Source organism: Tiliqua scincoides, chromosome 2 (assembly GCF_035046505.1).
Source record: "Tiliqua scincoides isolate rTilSci1 chromosome 2, rTilSci1.hap2, whole genome shotgun sequence".
Lineage (NCBI taxonomy): Eukaryota > Metazoa > Chordata > Lepidosauria > Squamata > Scincidae > Tiliqua > Tiliqua scincoides.
In genome coordinates this window covers 54298144-54316620 of record NC_089822.1, presented here as the reverse complement: position 1 = coordinate 54316620, position 18477 = coordinate 54298144, and the positions used below count along the sequence as shown (strand labels likewise).

At 42.3% G+C, this 18477-nt stretch overlaps 1 protein-coding gene across 1 annotated transcript in view; it reads right to left on the bottom strand.

Moving 5' to 3' along the window:
• SNX24 (sorting nexin 24) overlaps positions 1 to 18477 on the bottom strand; it is a 102483-nt gene that overhangs the window by 41380 nt on the left and 42626 nt on the right. The window contains exons 2-3 of the mRNA XM_066616375.1: positions 12846 to 12929; positions 9372 to 9476 (exon numbers count right to left, since the gene is read on the bottom strand). Coding sequence (XP_066472472.1) covers positions 9372 to 9476; positions 12846 to 12929 — 189 coding nt within the window. The remainder of the gene's footprint in view (positions 1 to 9371; positions 9477 to 12845; positions 12930 to 18477) is intronic.

Genomic DNA, 18477 nt, shown 5'->3' with positions numbered 1-18477 from the left:
ACTATGGCCTGAAATGTGGGTATTCTGAGGAACACCTCTCATATGAAGCTGCCTTTTCATTAAGGTAAGTAAGAGAACCTTTTTCCTGGATTTTCATACCTTCACAGATTAAGGGCCCAGTCCTATCCACCTTTCCAGCACTGGTGCAGCTGCAGTGCAGCCCAAATGTTTCCTTACCTTTCAGAAGCCTCCCCCCCCCCCCACTTCAGGATGCAGCATGTGCACCACTGGCACAGCTTTATCAGCTCTATAAAGTTGGATAGATTAGATCCTAGGAAAATGATGTGCCTGAGAACCTTTCTAGTGATGATACGCCACAAAGGAATTAAATCCCAGGCAAGTTAGGAAAGTATCTTTATTAGCTTCATTTAAATACCAGTTTCGAACAGTTTCATTTAACAAGGTCTTTAATGGTTAATTTAAGTTCTCCTGTTTTGTTACTTTAGTGCTGCCATTGCTAATTTTTTGGTCTTTACTAAAAAAAATTGCTATTTTAATTATCAGCTGCTTCCATTTCAATTTTTCTAATTCTTGTATGGTTGTGTTCATGAGTTTACATATATTTCTTTTCTAACTTAACTTTTTAAAAAATGAATTTTACTGTTTGATTTGTTGTGAGCTGCTTTTGGCAGACTATAAAGTAGAAAGGCAGCATACAAGTATTCAAATAAAAAAAGAAAAGTCTGCTTTTATTGTATTGGCAACCTTCAGTCTCGAAAGACTATGGTATCGCGCTCTGAAAGGTGGTTCTGGCACAGCGTCTAGTGTGGCTGAAAAGGCCAATCCGGGAGTGACAATCCCTTCCACACCAGGAGCAAGTGCAGTCTGTCCCTGGTCTGTCTCCCTGGCTATGGGCCTTCCTTCTTTGCCTCTTAGCCTCAGACTGTTGGCAAAGTGTCTCTTCAAACTGGGAAAGGCCATGCTGCACAGCCTGCCTCCAAGCGGGCCGCTCAGAGGCCAGGGTTTCCCACTTGTTGAGGTCCATCCCTAAGGCCTTCAGATCCCTCTTGCAGATGTCCTTGTATCGCAGCTGTGGTCTACCTGTAGGGCGCTTTCCTTGCACGAGTTCTCCATAGAGGAGATCCTTTGGGATCCGGCCATCATCCATTCTCACGACATGACCAAGCCAACGCAGGCGTCTCTGTTTCAGCAGTGAATACATGCTAGGGATTCCAGCACGTTCCAGGACTGTGTTGTTTGGAACTTTGTCCTGCCAGGTGATGCCGAGGATGCGTCGGAGGCAGCGCATGTGGAAAGCGCTCAGTTTCCTCTCCTGTTGTGGGCGAAGAGTCCATGACTCGCTGCAGTACAGAAGTGTACTCAGGGCGCAAGCTCTGTAGACCTGGATCTTGGTATGTTCCGTCAGCTTCTTGTTGGACCAGACTCTCTTTGTGAGTCTGGAAAACGTGGTAGCTGCTTTACCGATGCGCCTGTTTAGCTCGGCATCGAGAGAATGAGTGTCGGAGATCGTTGAGCCAAGGTACACAAAGTCATGGACAACCTCCAGTTCATGCTCAGAGATTGTAATGCAGGGAGGTGAGTCCACATCCTGAACCATGACCTGTGTTTTCTTCAGGCTGATTGTCAGTCCAAAATCTTGGCAGGCCTTGCTAAAACGATCCATGAGCTGCTGGAGATCTTTGGCAGAGTGGGTAGTGACAGCTGCATCGTCGGCATAGAGGAAGTCACGCAGACATTTCAGCTGGACTTTGGATTTTGCTCTCAGTCTGGAGAGGTTGAAGAGCTTTCCGTCTGATCTGGTCCGGAGATAGATGCCTTCTGTTGCAGTTCCAAAGGCCTGCTTCAGCAGGACAGCGAAGAAAATCCCAAACAAGGTTGGTGCAAGAACACAGCCCTGCTTCACTCCGCTTCGGATGTCAAAAGGGTCTGATGTGGAGCCATCGAAGACAACAGTGCCCTTCATGTCCTTGTGGAAGGATCTGATGATGCTGAGGAGCCTGGGTGGACATCCAATCTTGGGGAGAATCTTGAAGAGGCCGTCTCTGCTGACCAGGTCGAAAGCCTTTGTGAGATCTATGAAGGCTATAAAGAGTGGCTGTCGTTGTTCCCTGCATTTCTCCTGCAGTTGTCTAAGGGAGAATACCATATCAGTGGTGGACCTGTTGGCTCGGAATCCACACTGCGATTCTGGATAGACGCTCTCTGCAAGTACCTGGAGCCTCTTTAGTACAACTCGGGCAAACAGCTTTCCTACAACGCTAAGGAGAGAGATGCCGCGGTAGTTGTTGCAGTCACCCCTGTCACCTTTGTTCTTGTACAGCGTGATGATGTTTGCATCCCTCATGTCTTGAGGTACTCCACCTTCTCTCCAGCAGAGACAGAGGATTTCATGCAGCTCAGTGACGATGATCTCTTTGCAGCATTTTAGGACTTCAGCAGGGATGCTGTCTTTTCCAGGTGCCTTGCCAAAGGCAAGGGAGTCCAGGGCCACGTGAAGTTCTTCTAGGGTTGGTTCACTGTCAAGCTCTTCCAGCACAGGCAGGCACTCAATGTTGTTCAGTGCTTCTTCGGTGACTACATTTTCTCTGGAATATAGCTCAGAGTAGTGCTGCACCCAGCGTTCCATCTGCTGCGCCCGATCCTGGATGACCTCGCCTGTGGCAGACTTCAGAGGGGCAATTTTCTTCTGTGTTGGACCTAGGGCCTGCTTGATACCATCATACATCCCCTTGATGTTGCCCGTGTCAGCTGCTATCTGTATCTCGGAACAGAGCTGGAGCCAGTAGTCGTTAGCACATCTCCTGGCAGTCTGTTGGACTTTGCTGCGAGCAGTTCGGAGGACCTGCAGGTTGCGCTCACTGGGACAGACCTTGTATGCTGCTTGAGCTCTCCTCTTTTCCTCAATGACTGGTGTCAACTCCTCAGAGTGGGCTTCAAACCAGTCTGCCGCCTTGTTGGTCTTCTTGCCGAATATGGACAAGGCGGTGTTGTAAACGGTATTCTTGAAATGTTCCCATCTGTTGGATGCGTTTGCGTCGGCCGGGCCTGGAAGAGATTCCTCAAGCGCTTGTGCAAATTCCTCCACTTTTCTCTGATCCCGGGTCTTGCTGGTATCAATGCGAGGTCTTCCTTCCTTTTTCGTGTGATACAGTCGCTTTGTTTGCAGTTTCACTCTGCTGCACACCAGGGAGTGGTCAGTGTCGCAGGCAGCACCATGATAACTGCGTGTGATCTTGATGCTGGGAAGGCTGGAGCGTCTGGTGAGGATCAGGTCGAGCTGGTGCCAGTGCTTTGATCTTGGATGTCTCCAAGAGACTCTATGTTGGGGCTTTGTGTTGAAGAATGTGTTGCTGACACAGAGACCGTGATGACAGCAAAACTCTAGCAGGCGTTGGCCATTTTCGTTCATCCTCCCAGTGCCAAACTGACCTAAGCAAGTGGGCCATGAACTGTTATCAGCACCAACTCTAGCATTGAAATCGCCGAGAATGAACAATGGCTCTTTTACAGGGATTTTCTTGACAGTGGTGGCCAGGTCATCATAGAATTTGTCTTTGGCTTCTGCTGGAGACGACAGAGTCGGTGCATAAGCACTGATGAGAGTGATAGGTCCTGCTGATGACTGGAGCTGCAGGGACAAAATTCTTTCACTTCCCACAGTAGGTGGGATGATGGATTTCAGCAGGGTATTTCTGACCGCAAAGCCAACGCCATGTTCCCTGGTTTCGTTTGGTGGTTTTCCCTGCCAGAAAAATGAGAAATTTCTCTCCTTGACAGATCCGGAATCTGGCAGCCTAGTCTCTTGAAGGGCGACGATGTCCATCTGCAGTCTGCTCAGCTCCATGTCGATGACAGCTGTTTTGCGTGCGTCGTCTATTTCTTGCAGGTCATCAGAGAAGCCAGGTGTCATTGTCCTAACGTTCCAGGTGCCCAGCTTTAGGGCAGTAGTTTTCTGTTTTCTGTTGCATGGTGCAGAGTTGTCGATCCGCTTGTCGGTTTTCACCCTAAACCCCACGCACCCCATGAGGTTAACGGACCGTGGCGAGGCAACACCTTACTGGCTGGGGACTGCCCAGCTTAAGGCGGGCGGTAGCTGCCCAATGAGATGCAATGATCTCTCCCACCGATCTCTCCCAGTCTGCTAAAGCAAGGACAAAAATGCCAGAATGTGTACGAACATGTATATTTTGCTAATATATTTGCATGATTAATGATCATGATGTGTATACATTAATGATCGCTGTTGAACCTACAATGAAATGGGAAGCACTTGTTTCAACATGGACCTGAATTGTAAAATAAAAGAAGTGGATATAAGCCATGTCTGGGAGATCTCAGAAGTGTTCCATTACAGAATAAAAATAAAAACATTTAAAAGTATGCAGCACAAATAAGAGAAGGGGCCAACTGGAAAAACAAGGAAATAATGGTGGTTTCACAACTAAAATGAATGCGCCATTCAAAACAGAAAGTTTAGAATATTTTAAAAACATCACATGCCAAAAAACTATATCTGGTTGTAATAAAGGCACAGTGCTCAAAAACATAGAAATAACAATGAATAGCACATAAAGAGCACAAGATTTTTGCTCCTTCTTTCCTCCTTAGGGGAGATCTCGTTATGTGTACCAGATACTTAAAAACCAAACACTTGCAAAAACTTTATTGCTGCACTTTACAGCAGATACCAAAGAAATGTGTACGCTCTATAGAATCTGAAAACAGCTGGTAGCAACAATGATGGATTTAAGTTATTAACAGATCAAAAAAAGATGGATGGTGTTCTGCTTTTCTTAATCTACATCATCATCTAGATCTATTTAAAGATATGTGGCGCACTAACAAACTTAGTTAAGGTTTCGATAAAATCAGTAGAATAATCTGCCCTGTTACATTGAGTCTGCATTGATCAATAAAATCACTTGTACTAGGAAAGTACTGTTAAACACTGACAATCCTAGCCATTAATATTATTTAACTCACTGTTCACAATCTTTAATGAGGATAAAGAACATTTTATCTCCTTGCCCTTATCATACTGCCCCTTCTAGAGATCCTTATAAACATAGCGCAACAGCAATTATTCAAAACTAATCGGGGTTTTGTAGGGAGAAGGACACTGAGTAATTTCCTGTAGGTTTTCTACTTGATTAATAGATGTTCTCAGAAGCATCCTTTAAAACTAATAGATAAAACTGAAGTTAAATAAATTTGCACTAACACTATCCAGGATGAACTTTTATTCATTTACACTCATCAACAAGCCTGGCTCCACAGACTATATACACCCCACATATGGTATGTACTCAACCAGAAATAAAGATTGGAAATCAAACAGAAAACACATGTAGTAACTATTTGTTCAAAAAGAAAAAAAAAAGATTTTGGACAGATACTAGTAGATTTTGGGTATAACTACACCTCCAAAATGTGATTTTACTGGATATAAGAAGCTCCCTCTGATGTCTGGGAGTGGAGCATGGGAATCTCCCACAGTGATCCTGTCCTGAAGGATCCTGAAGGCTGTCTGACAAATAAGGTCAGATAGCTTCCAGAAGTTGAGCATACCCCCTTCCCAGTTTACCAATTTTTCTCAAGCTCTTCTTGGCAATAAATGCTGGTAGAATCTAGCTTCAATCTCTTCTGCTCTCTTTGTCCCATCCTACAACAACATGGCTGTCAGCATTCTACCTTGTAACTTCTATTCCATCTTTTAAACCTCAGGCTATTTAGAAGAAACACAGACCAGAAAGACACACTTAGAGCCTTAGTGATCAAGAAATCTGCAGCTGAGTACAGTATTGATAGACCATCATCTCCCTGAGCTCTTTTTCCTTACCAAAGAGGCTAATCTCCAAACTCTTTTAACCCCAACAGGTAGCAGTTGGATGTTATGGCTGGTGCCATTTTAAGTTTAGTGACAGTTTTCTCCCCAAAACACTTAGGGCGCAATCCTAACCCCTTACGTCAGTACTTTCCAGCACTGGCATAGCGGTGCCAATAGGACATGTGCTGCATCCTTCAGTTGGGTATCACTCACGGGGACCTCCTCAAATAAGGGATTCTTTGTTCCCTTACCTCAGAGCTGCATTGCCCTTATGTCAGTGCTGGAAAGCCCTTATGTCAGTGCTGGAAAGCACTGACATAAGGGGTTAGGATTGTGCCCTTAGGATGTTTGCACTGCAATCCTATACATACCTAGGAGTAAGTCCCATTTGATGCAGTAGGACTTATATTTAAGTTAACATGCATAGGATTGCAGAGGAAATAAGGGAAGAATTAGGGGAACAATATCCTAATGAGAGAAATTCACCAAACAGTAGTAGATGCTCTGATACAATTATCATTTATGTTTAATAAAACTGGCTTGTAATCATAAGACTATCCGGCATTTGCCACAGAGCTATATGATTCATTTTTAAGCCAATATACACACCAGTTAACTTCAGGTTTCATTATAAGAATTATTATACTGGCATAAACAACAAGAAGTCTTAGTAATGCCTTAAGGACTAACACACTGATTTTAACGTAAGCGTTAACAGACTACAGGACTACAATCAATTTTACAGTGCTTCGGATAGGACATACCAATTGTTTTTTTCCTGCTCAAAAAGTAGCTAAATGATTTACTCTACTCAGAAAGAAAAGAATGTATTTTAGAAATACCTAAGGCAGATAAAAACATGAGTTAGAGTAGGGTTAAATATGCAATTGTAACGGAAATCTCTACTCCCCTCCCCATAGTGCAGTGGTTTTCAAACTCTCATGGAGAGTCTGAGCCACTGTAAGTGCTTGTGGGGGTGGGGGGGAGGCAGCAGGGGTGGGGGGGAAGGCAGCAGGGTGATCTCCAGGATCACGCCGCTCATGATGGGTCTTAGGTGCACTTACTCAAGCTCCTGCAGCCCCCCCTCACCCAGGGTGCGGGGAGCCCGGCGCGACCTTCTGCAGGGCTCCCCACAACTGTGAAAATGAAATCACCCTGCAGGGCTTCCCGCAGCTGTGAAAGTGAAATCCCCCTGAGTGGCATGATCTTGGGGATCGCGCCGCTGCCTCCTTCCTGCCTCCAGGCTGCCCCCGCCCCTTAAGGGGGCAGAGGCCATGGCCGACAGGCTGGGGCGTGACGACACCCCAGTCTGAAAAGCCCTGCCATAGTGGATAAGCTATCCGCTGGCATTTTAAAGATGGCTGTGCTATTTGTGGGTGCCATTTTGAACATCTCCACTGCAATTCTGAGGGTCTCTGTTGCATTTGAGAGTCTGCACTGCTGACAGGTAAGCTACCTCTTCCCCTAACCCCACTGATTCCATAGAATCAGTGACTCCCTATCCATGGATTTGCTATCCATGTGGTTTCCAGAAACCTAGCTCCAGTGGATAAAGAGAACTAAGGGTAGTCACATTGCTGATCTGTGTCACACTTTCCAAGCAGACACTTAGCACGATATACACATGTATACAACTATGTATGTTCTCTGCACGCCTTAGAAGAAAAATAAAGGAAATAAAAAATGGGCAAAAGGAAAGAAAAGAACAGGTCTCAATACAGAATCCAGGAAGAGACCAACATATTGGGAAAATAAGGCCAAGGAAGATGGAATGTTAATGGAAACGTATTAAGAATGGTTGAATAAATAAGAAAACCATGAAAGAACAAGATCCCAGGAACCAAGTTTATAAGAAGATGACAAAAGAACAGGATGATCAATTGTATCAAAAACAGAGGAAAGGTCCAACAAGAGAACTGAAAAACAATGTTGTTTAGACAGAATAAAGTCAGTAATAGATGTTCAAGCTGTTTCAGTGGAATGGAAAAGATGAAAACCAGATGAATTAGGATCAAATGTGCATTAGATGAGAAAAATTCTGCAAGTACAACCTGTTCTAAGACTTTAGAAGCTCAAGGTAGAAAGAAAACTGGGTGATGGTAGAAAGGGCTCAAAGAAAGACTTTTTTCAAAAGATGCTAACAGTAGCTAACTTATAGTTATGGGCAAAAACTCCAGATGGTACAGAAAGATTAAAAATATGAAGAAGTGATGGAAGAACAATAGCTAAAAGAAGGAAGGAACTGGATCTAAAGAACAGATAGTAGATTTGAAAAAAGGACAAAAAAACCCAGCTATGATAGTGGAAAAAAAGAAACCGCTTTCAAAAGTTTTAAGAATAAAGTTATTGCAGCATAGCAAATTTCTGTACTAGATCTACATTTGTTTCACTTCTGTCATATTTTCTGTAAGGGAAAACAGAAAACAAAAAGGGTCAGCATGCAACAGTTAGCAATGGAACCCACCTTTCTGTTTTATTTTGTTCTGCGATTATACTGGGAAAAGTAGTTTTCACTGCCACCACCCAAAGCTATGAAGCTCAGATAAAAGGAAGTTGCCTTGAGTAAACTTCTCTCCCAGGTTAACCATCCTCAAACCCCAGAGAGGTGTATCCTTAAAACCAATCACCAGCAGAACATGGTTAGTCTGATGGCCATTGACAATCTGCTCCCTCTTGAGTGAACAGAGATCAGGCAGATAACACCAAAAAAGCAAGTTTATTAATAGGCTGAAAAATCAGAACAATGGAGAGAAAGATTGCACAGTATAAAAACCAGGCACTGATGAACTAGCAAAAGAAGAAGAAAGGTAGGCAGCAAAGCTCATGTTGTTAAAAGGCAAATAGCAAATAAAAAACTCCAGTGTCACTAATTGAGTACAATCCCTACTCTACTTAGGCCGAAATCCTAACCAACTTTCCATTACTGACCTACTTCACAGGGGTCAGACCGATTAGCTATGGGTGCCAGTATTAATTCGCCAATGGGCCTCCCGGGGTTTAGAAAGTGCCATCCTCTGTTCCTCACAAGGGATGAACTTAAGTGCAGAAGGTCAAGTCACTAGAGAAATGCCCCAGGCTTTTGGTCCACATCACCCAAGACAAAAGGGTGGGATGCCATTTGAACAAAGGATGGGAAAAAACCATGACTCTGCCCTTCTGGACGTGCCTCTGGGTCGAACTGCCCAGCTTTTTCTAGTCCAACCCACCAGCAGCTCCTATTGTCTTTGGAGGGGAAGGTGTTGAATGGGGTAGAACCAAGCAATCCCATGCTGGGACTGGGGATTCATATCTGGAGCATGGGTGCTGTGGGGTCTAAGCCGGTAGAACCCCTACCCCACCTTCTCACAATAACCAAAATTTTCTTCACCAGATCTATGTCTAAAGTATGGCATGAAATAAACCACGGTATACTACCACTGAGCCATCCACATTTCAGGAGCAAGATGCTGGAACTACTTGCTAGGACACTGGAGACTGAACTAACATATAGCCATTCTTAAGCATAATCTTTCAGTTTCTCATCTGTTGCTAATAAACTTCCTGGAAACTGAATCCTTCCTACATATCTCTGAAAGTGACTCACCTGTAAATAAATTTCCAAGCCTTGCCGACGTTGTTCAAGAACTTTAGGGACCCAATTTCTCACGTGCTTCGAAGGGATTTCTGGAGTTCTAATGAATTTCTTAAGCTATAAATATGAAGAACAGGCAAATAAAACATTATAAAGTAATCAGACTATTTAGAAATAAAAAAGATATTCAAAAAGCAATTGAGAAAACAGAGTACATAGGGGGGAAAATAGGCTGCAATCCTAGCACAATAATGGGACTTACTGTTGATTAGACATGAATAGGACTGGACTGATAATGCCAAAATCAGTTAAAAAATAAAAAAAATACTAGTCTATGAATAAACCAATTTTCTTAAATTACAGATGTTTGTATATAAGATGGTGAAACAAATTGGCTACCCATTCTCTAACATGCATACTCAAAATACAATTGACTTTAGTCCTTTTGCAGGATTAGGCATTTGGAAAGCAACAAATAACACACGCATGACTGAACTGAACAGAAAAATGTATGAAATTACAGTAGTTTGTTTCTAACCATGAATGAATAGGAGATGACCAATCTATAGAAACTGAAAACAAGTTTCATATGTTGAAGATAAGGTACTGAGAAAAGAGAAAGTAAGGTGTGTAGTGAACTTTCAGAAGTAGAACACACACACACACAGGCCAGTATTCCTGTATTAGTAAGTTGACTATGGGCACAATCCTAACCCCTTATGTCAGTGCTTTCCAGCACTGGCATAGCGGTGCCAATGGGACATGTGTTGCATCCTTCAGTTGGGTGTCACCCACGGGGGCCTCCTCAAAGTAAGGGAATGTTTGTTCCTTTACCTCGGATCTGCATTGCCCTTATGTCAGTGCTGGAAAGCACTGACGTAAGGGGTTAGGATTGTGCCCTATATGCTTTGTTATGTTAGCAACCTGACTTTAAGCATTGGAAAGGAGTCTCAATGAAATCAGTGTACCTTTACTTCCTTTCCAATAGCTGAATTTACAGGATTATGTGCAATTAGGGTGCAATCCTAACCCCTTATGTCGGTGCTTTCCAGCACTGGCATAGAGGTGCCAATGGGACATGTGCTGCATCCTGCAGTTGGGTGTCACTCACGGAGGCCTCCTCAAAGTAAGGGAATGCTTGTTCCCTTACCTCAGAACTACATTGCCCTTATGTCAGTGCTGGAAAACACTGACATAAGGGGTTAGGATTGTACCCTTAGTTTATTCCGTTCTCCTTCCACTCCCCGCCACCAAGTAAACTGGAGGAACTTGAAAAAGTGGGTTGGCAGGGTAGATGAAGAGGCTTGAAGTATGAAAACTTATGCAGAAAAATCCTGGATGTGCAGTATTATTTGCATGTGAATTAATTATCTTACCAGAACTCACCAATATTTAGCACAGTACACAACCGACAAAAAGATTAAGACAGTATATACTACACAGTAAATTCCCCAGTGGAAACACCCTCTTGTTGTTACAATATACAATTGTATCATGCACAATAGAACAGGATTATGCAATATTTGAAATCAACACAACGCTGAAATTCTCTCAACTTCATTCACACAAATATTCCATTGCATTGTAACTTTTGCAACATTATAAACATTTACATAATACATTTGAAGTCAGAATATTGGAATGAAGATGAGCAGCTTGTATAGCTAAGGACACTGTGTGACACCTTGAGCAACTCGATTTGTCTGGTCCATCATCTATAATGATGATGACCTCTCTCTCAGAATTATCACAAGGACAAGCCAGACAGACATTTGTAAAACACTCTGCATGCAAAAGAGTGCTGCATAAATGTTTGCTATCAATAAAATAATAAATGATTAATAAAAAGTTTTGGAAACAAAATTGCTACCCTTTTCAAAACCAAAAAAAGAAAACATCTCGTGTAGATTTTCTAAATTTGATACGAAGTGACATGGGCATCTTCTACATGTTACAGTGTCTAAATAAATGTGAAGTGGGAGGGAAAAAAATCACAAGGACAGAAACTCAAAATTGCTCTTGATGTGCATGCCCACAGGGATTGAAGAATTTACATTTCATCCTTGAGCTTGAGATGTCAACCTAGCAAAAGCTGCATCAACAAAAGTCTCTGTTCATAGGGTTCTAACATCCAACAAAAGCAACTCCATTGTTCAGTAAACAGTCTACAGTTGCTGATACGCACAGAGATAAAAAATGCCTTTTGCTATAATCCCATGTTTCGACTACAGCTACCAAGCATTTGGCAAGGCCATGAATCAGCAGAGACAGGAAAACCAGTAAGCCAAAAAGTGAAAATTTCCTTCAGTATTTCAAAAATGAGTGCCAGTATTTAGGTTTGCACACTGGTCTGAGGTTGTAATATAATCACCTGTTTCCTCTTAACATAGACAAGAAGTTTCACGTATGGGTGAAACATACCTTTATTTTAATGTAGCTGTACTACGTGCACACTACTGCAAGAAAACAGGGTCTGAATGTCAAGGTATAGTAAGGACCCAATCCAAGGGGCCTTATCACCAGCAGTACGTGCATACAACCAGCTCTGGGTGTCAGGAGCATGCTGTAAAGTTTATGGCACCTGAGGAACAAGGAGCGTTGTTGCTGGGCCTCAATACCAGCAGGATGATGGTGTGCAGAAGCCAGTGGTAAATGTTACTGCCAGCTGGCAAAGCAGTTTTGGGGGGCAGGAGAAAGGTGGAACTGGACAGAGGGAGGATCAGGCACAGGAGGGGGCAGAGATGGCGACAGCCTCTGCTGCCATATCCTGTTCTCCCTCCCTGCCCAGAAAGCCTGATATGGGCCTCCTTGATTCTGCTGCCTGTAATATTATCCTGTAACTTCCTGGAAATATAAAACGTGTTTGTTTACACTAATGAAAACCTGGCCAAATTGTTTGTCTAGTGCCTAAGAAAGACTGAATGTATGCATTTTTCTTATCCTATAAGAACAGGGGTGTCAAACACAAGGCTCCGGGGGCTGGATGTGGCCCATGGAAGCTTTTTATTCAGCCATTCGGCTCTCACTGCTGAGCAGTGCTGAGGTGTTGCTGCTGAAAGTGCAGCCTGCATAATAATTGGGCTTTCCCATATCTTGAAATATGATCAAGATTTGTATATTTTCTCTACTGTCATTTGCAGCAAATGTGTTCTTAAGTGAGAAAAAGAAGTGCTTATTTCTGGTTATGACCAGTTTAATGACATCATTTCCTGCCTAATGACATCACTTCTGGCCCTCAGCAGGCATCATAAATACTATTTGGCCCGCTGTATGAAATGAGTTTGACACTCCTGGCCTATCATTTCATCCTACTTAAACATCTGTTTAAAAGCAATACAGTAGTATCGGAAAGGGAATTATAAAATTTCTGTCATATTTAACAAAACACAAAAGATTTAAAAAATCAGATTAGATAATCTGGAGAGGTAGAAATACAGTAAAATACAGACAGCATTATGATAGAAACAATTTATCCTCAATACTTACCTTTTTATGGAGAGCATGAAATTCACTATACCTCTTTTCAATGAAATGTTTTCTTCCATTTGTTAGCACCTCAATCTTAAAAACCTGAAAAATGATTTAAAATATTACTCTTCCGTGTTCAAAAATCTTTCCCCAAATATGTTAACTTTGCAGTATATTTCTTTCTTGTAATTACTGCAGCTGACTCCCTTCCCTAATTCCCTCAAACACTCTGGAGATACTGAGGTACAACATTGATTAATAAGTATTCTGCCTAAATGCCCTACTAACCAGTGGTTAACCCAATACATTCAAAAACAAGAGTTGTTAGGTTTTTAAAAAAGAAAAGTCCACTATACTTTAATAATTTCTAGAAATTATTGAATATGTCTGAAAAGCAATGATTAACTGCTTTTTAAAAAATGCAAAGCAAATGACAGATATCTGTGTATCTCTCTCCATTTCAATCATGCACTACAGTATGTTAACAACCATAAACATGTACAGTTCAGTGATAGAAGTAGTAGATCTTGTAGAACACAAGAGATATAAATGCAAAGACTGCATTACAGGTTAATTTCCTCCTAACCTACATATTCATCTCTAGTCTCAGCTGGGCTTGCTCTAGTGTTTACACCATTAAAAAAAAAAAGTAGCGCAGGCTCATTTTCTTTCCATGATGTGTATGACAGCTTTTGCTGCTGCCTGTGGAAGGTTGAAAGGCCAGATGAAGCAACTCTCTAGATCCACTAATTAGTAGCCACTTACATGACATTTTTTTGATTTTTGGGTCATTGGGTCAGATCTCAGGGCAGGTGACAAGAAATTCCTCAAAATGCTCATGAAAACATCAGCTAATAAACCAAGACCAGTAGGAAATGCATAGACTGAAAGACCATCTATGGTATTGAAAGTTCCTACCTGCAGACTGGTTTCACTAGGAAACAGTTGAATTATATCCAGAAAGAGGCAGTCAGTGTTCCTTACCTTACACAGGTAAGGACCATGGCTAGAACAGAAATTGCCTTTTTGAATAAATGACTTTGACAATTTATTTTAATCTATGAAAAGCCTTTGAAAACTGATAAACAGAAAAAGCATTAGATAGTATTAATATTACTAACAAAACATTATCATTACGATTGGGTTGGGGACCAACAGGATTGGAGTAAATGGTGGGAACTGATAGTCTGTGGGTCAGGTTCTGGAATAGGGGTGCAAGGATCAGAGAGGCAGATAACATAGTTAAAGGTGGGCTGATGATTCAGTATTTGATCAGACAGAAGAAGTAGATGGAGACAAGACAAGAAAGTTTGCAACGTTACTTGGTCCAACAAGTTGGTCAGATGGGGGGTGTCAAGTATAGGAATTTAAGAAGTTTATTTAAAAGATTTACATATCATTTCTCCTGTTAGAAACTAAGGTGCACCAGGAGGCTCACAACCAACATAATGCAGGACAATAAATAAAATACAACAGATAGAATACAAAGTTCTTATATAAGACCAGTGGGACTCCTATTGGTGCTCAGGTCACATAATTCTTTTGGGGCTTATTGATGGCAGTTTCCTTCCCACCATTGTCAACAGAGTAATGTGGACCAGCAAGATTCAGGACATTGAGTTCTTTCCCCTGTAACCTGCCCTTGTGACAGAGGGAGTAGGGAGGTGCCTTGACCCTGCTGCCAGATTCCAAGTTCATTGGCATCCTAGGAACCATGTGTGTTTCAAGGGCAGTGTTTGTGTGCAACGCTATAAAGGTGGGCCCTTTTTATTTGCAGGTTCGGAACCCATGGATTTGACTCAGCACAAGTTCCAAATCTGCACTGGAATGCCTCACCTGACCTCCTGGACATGACTGGAAATGGCTGGGGTGGCTGAAGGCTGTGTGCAGCTTCTCTGGGCCTCAGAACACCTTCTGAAAGTGCCTTTTCTGACACTTTTGAGGGCTTTCTGAGGCCCAGAGAGGCTGCACATAGCTGCACATAGACCTCAGAACACCTCCAGATCTGTCCAGAAGGTGTTTCCGGTAATGTCTGGAGGCCCAATTGGACCCCACTCATGTATTCCAATGCCCAACTGTACCTTTTCTTTATAGAAGTGAATGGCAATAACAGGGTGATGTACCAACAACATCATTAAAGTGGGGGCTACATTTCTCCATGAGCACCTCAATGTCTTGGAGAAAGGCAAGTTTTCTTCCCAGTTTTGTCAATTCTAGTTGGCAATACAGAATATAGATCTATACCCACAGAATTCCGCTGGAATCACTGATGACTGAGCCAGCAGCGCCGGCATGGCTTCCACTCCACCTTGCAGGGAATTTCAGCTGCTGGGGATCTCCTTGGGGTAAGGCACATTTGTCCCTTTTCCCCAGGATAATCCATAGCAGCTGCATTGGGTCAATGTGGACCTGCATCAGGGATATTGCTGATACAAGTCTGAGTTGACCCAAGTCGATGGCTTGGGAAGGCTCGGGAAGGGGGATAGGATACACCCACCATGCCACCCTCCCCTCACCCATTTCACTCCCGTTCCACCCCTGTGCCAGACTACCTGCTAGCATTCATACAAAACAGAAGCAGTGCAGTGCTGGATGCCTACATGCCATACTCCTAGTAAGTAAACTAAAAAGGAAGCAGGCAGCTCAAAACCAACTCTCTCTACTTATTTGGGGCTTAATAAGCACCAAGTAGGCAGGAAGAGGAGATCTGGACTGAAAGTGTCTTTTCTCTCCCCCCCCCCTTTCTTCAAGAAAAGTTGGAAGGACTAGGGAAATATAAACTCCTAAGTTCCTCACCATGCTCGTTGCATGGAGTTTAAAGCTGAAAGGTAATATGTTCGTTTCAACTTTAAACACTGCACGGATATGGAGCAAGGGGAGAGGGTTAGGGAGAGCAAGGGAGAGCGAGGAGAGAGCACTCCTTTCTCACATGGCATTTATACTGACACTTTTCCTTTAAATCCTGTCAGAAGACAGAGAGTGGGGAGGGAAATAGATAATCTGTTCCCACTCATGTTGAGTGAGTGGGCACAGATCAATGAGGCTTGCATTCATGGTGGGTTGGTGGGAGGTGGTGATGGAGTGAATGGCACTCTAAATCTGCTGCTCTTTCTACCATCCATCCCACATGCTCTATCATGTTGCTTCATGACTGGGCCAGCATGCCTAAAAACTCACAAAGTAGCCTCAGGCAAGCCTCAACCTCAGGAGCAATTTGGGGATTACACTTCTCATGTTCTACCTTTACAAAAATTCTGTAAGGCAGTGGTTCCCAACTTTTTTTTTTCACTTCCATACCCCTTGACAGCCCATTTCCATAAATTGTATCCCTCATATTAGCAAACTGCTTGTAATTAATACAGCTGCTGCTATTTCAAATTTCTATGTTTTCAACTTCTGCTCCATATCTGATAATACACATTTTGATGACCAAAAGCTAGCTGTTGGTGGGACTTTTGCAGCCAGCTAGCTTCCTTCCTGCCTTGACAGCCCCACAAGGCATTCTAATAATGAGCTGCCTTCGTATTGGCAACCTTCAGTCTCGAAAGACTATGGTATCGCGCTCTGAAAGGTGGTTCTGGCACAGCGTCTAGTGTGGCTGAAAAGGCCAATCCGGGAGTGACAATCCCTTCCACACTGGGAGCAAGTGCAGTCTGTCCCTGGTCTGTCTCCCTGGCTATGGGCCTTCCTTCTTTGCCTCTTAGCCTCGGACTGCTGGCAAAGTGTCTCTTCAAACTGGGAAAGGCCATGCTGCACAGCCTGCCTCCAAGCGGACCCTGTAATCATTCAATTCTTTTTCAAGCACACCTAAAGGTCCTAGCAAATACCTGGGGATACATGTACCCCAGGTTGGGAACCACTGTTGTAAGGAAAGAAGATAATTCATGTGAAAGGCTTTGAATGATCAAAAGCACTATACAACTGCTATATATAATGTTTTTTCCTAAACTTCATTTATTAATATTAAGTTAATCTGAATAAGTCCTAACTGTGATTGCCTGATAATTATTCAGAATCCCAACATTTAAAACTATGATACACTATTTTCAGCCTAAACTTGGAAGAGAAGAGTACAGGCATTCACCACTTAAAAATGCTTCGCTTAATGACGGACCACATCTATGATGGTGCTCAAAGCACAATAAACATGCTGCTCTTAATGAGGCAATTGCATCTCCCATGGCCTGCAGCAGAGTGTCTGTTTACACAAAAGAGAGGCACTTAAAGTAAGGAAGAGGCAACGTATCTCCAGTAGCCTGGGCAACTAGATAGTGTCTGGCAGGGAGTGTCTGTTTTCACAACAAAGGCAATAGATTGGACTGAATATTCACTTAATGACCTAATTGCATAACAACGGGGATTGGAGAACATATCCCCGTCGTTAAGAGGCACATAGCTGTATTTGAAAGATAATAATGGTTGTGTATAAAAGAAAGGGAAAATAGCTGATATAAAATGTATAGAGAAAAGGCTTGCCTGGCACTAATTTTCTTGACGAATTACAGGCACACTGATGAAATAACAACACAGAGGATCAAGTAAAGGTGAATGAGTCAAAATAAGAATGTGCTACATATGGAGATTACATGTTTTCTCAGAGGGTTCAGGTTTTGCTAAATATAAACAAACGTCCAGTAATATTTGTAAATAATGAGCAATAATGATCACCATAAAACATCTTATCAAACAACTAGTAGTGATTTTACAGTTGGTTAAAAAATAGAAAACCAGGCCTATTTCACAATGAACTATCCCTGTTTCATTCTCTCTTAGTAACTGACAAATAAAATGTGCAGTCCTGCTTTTTAATGGTATAATTGGTAAATATATCAGATAAAACAGATTAGCGCTACAACTAATCAGCAATCAAATAATCTTAATTTCTCTTAATTACCACAATACACCATGTTCAATCCTAACAAATCTTTTTTCTTCTGCATAGAGCCAACACTTAATAGGCATGATCATAAGTTATTTAAAATGTCCTCCAGAATTTAACTAATGTAAACAGAGAACAGGATGAATAGCTTTGGGTTTGAACTATGTGTGGAAACTTGTATCGTTCTGTGACCATCATGCCAAAAAGATGACATTTTAGCTCATAACCATCAAAAGGCTGGAAAGGAATAACCGGAGCTTATTAAATCAAAATCCTGTTTTAAGAACTCTTTTTAAGAAGCCATAACAAAGTCTTTCATGGTTTTTGGTTCAATCTGCATAACAGCTGTCTTCATTTAAACTAATTTTTTTAAAAAACAGGCCGGTTATCAACTGATTACCCAGTTATAGCAAAATATATAAGGCAATCAAGAACTGAGGACACTAGCTCCCATCAGCCTATTACCGCAGTACAAAGTGGTTCCTCTCAAATCTCTAGAACAAGGGTGTCCAAAGTTTTCAGCAGGAGGGCCACATCATCTCTCTGACACTGTGTCGGGGAACAGGGACAAAAAGAATTAATTTCCATTTAAAATTTGAATAAATTTACATAAGTTTACATGAATTAATATACTAGAGGTGGACGCTATTGGCTCCAATTACATTATAACGTGAAACCAGGCAGTCTCCTATCCAGAATGCTATCTGAGTCTGGTTCTTCTAAATGGTATAGCCAAATTAAATCAAAAATCGAATCAATTGGTTTTTCATT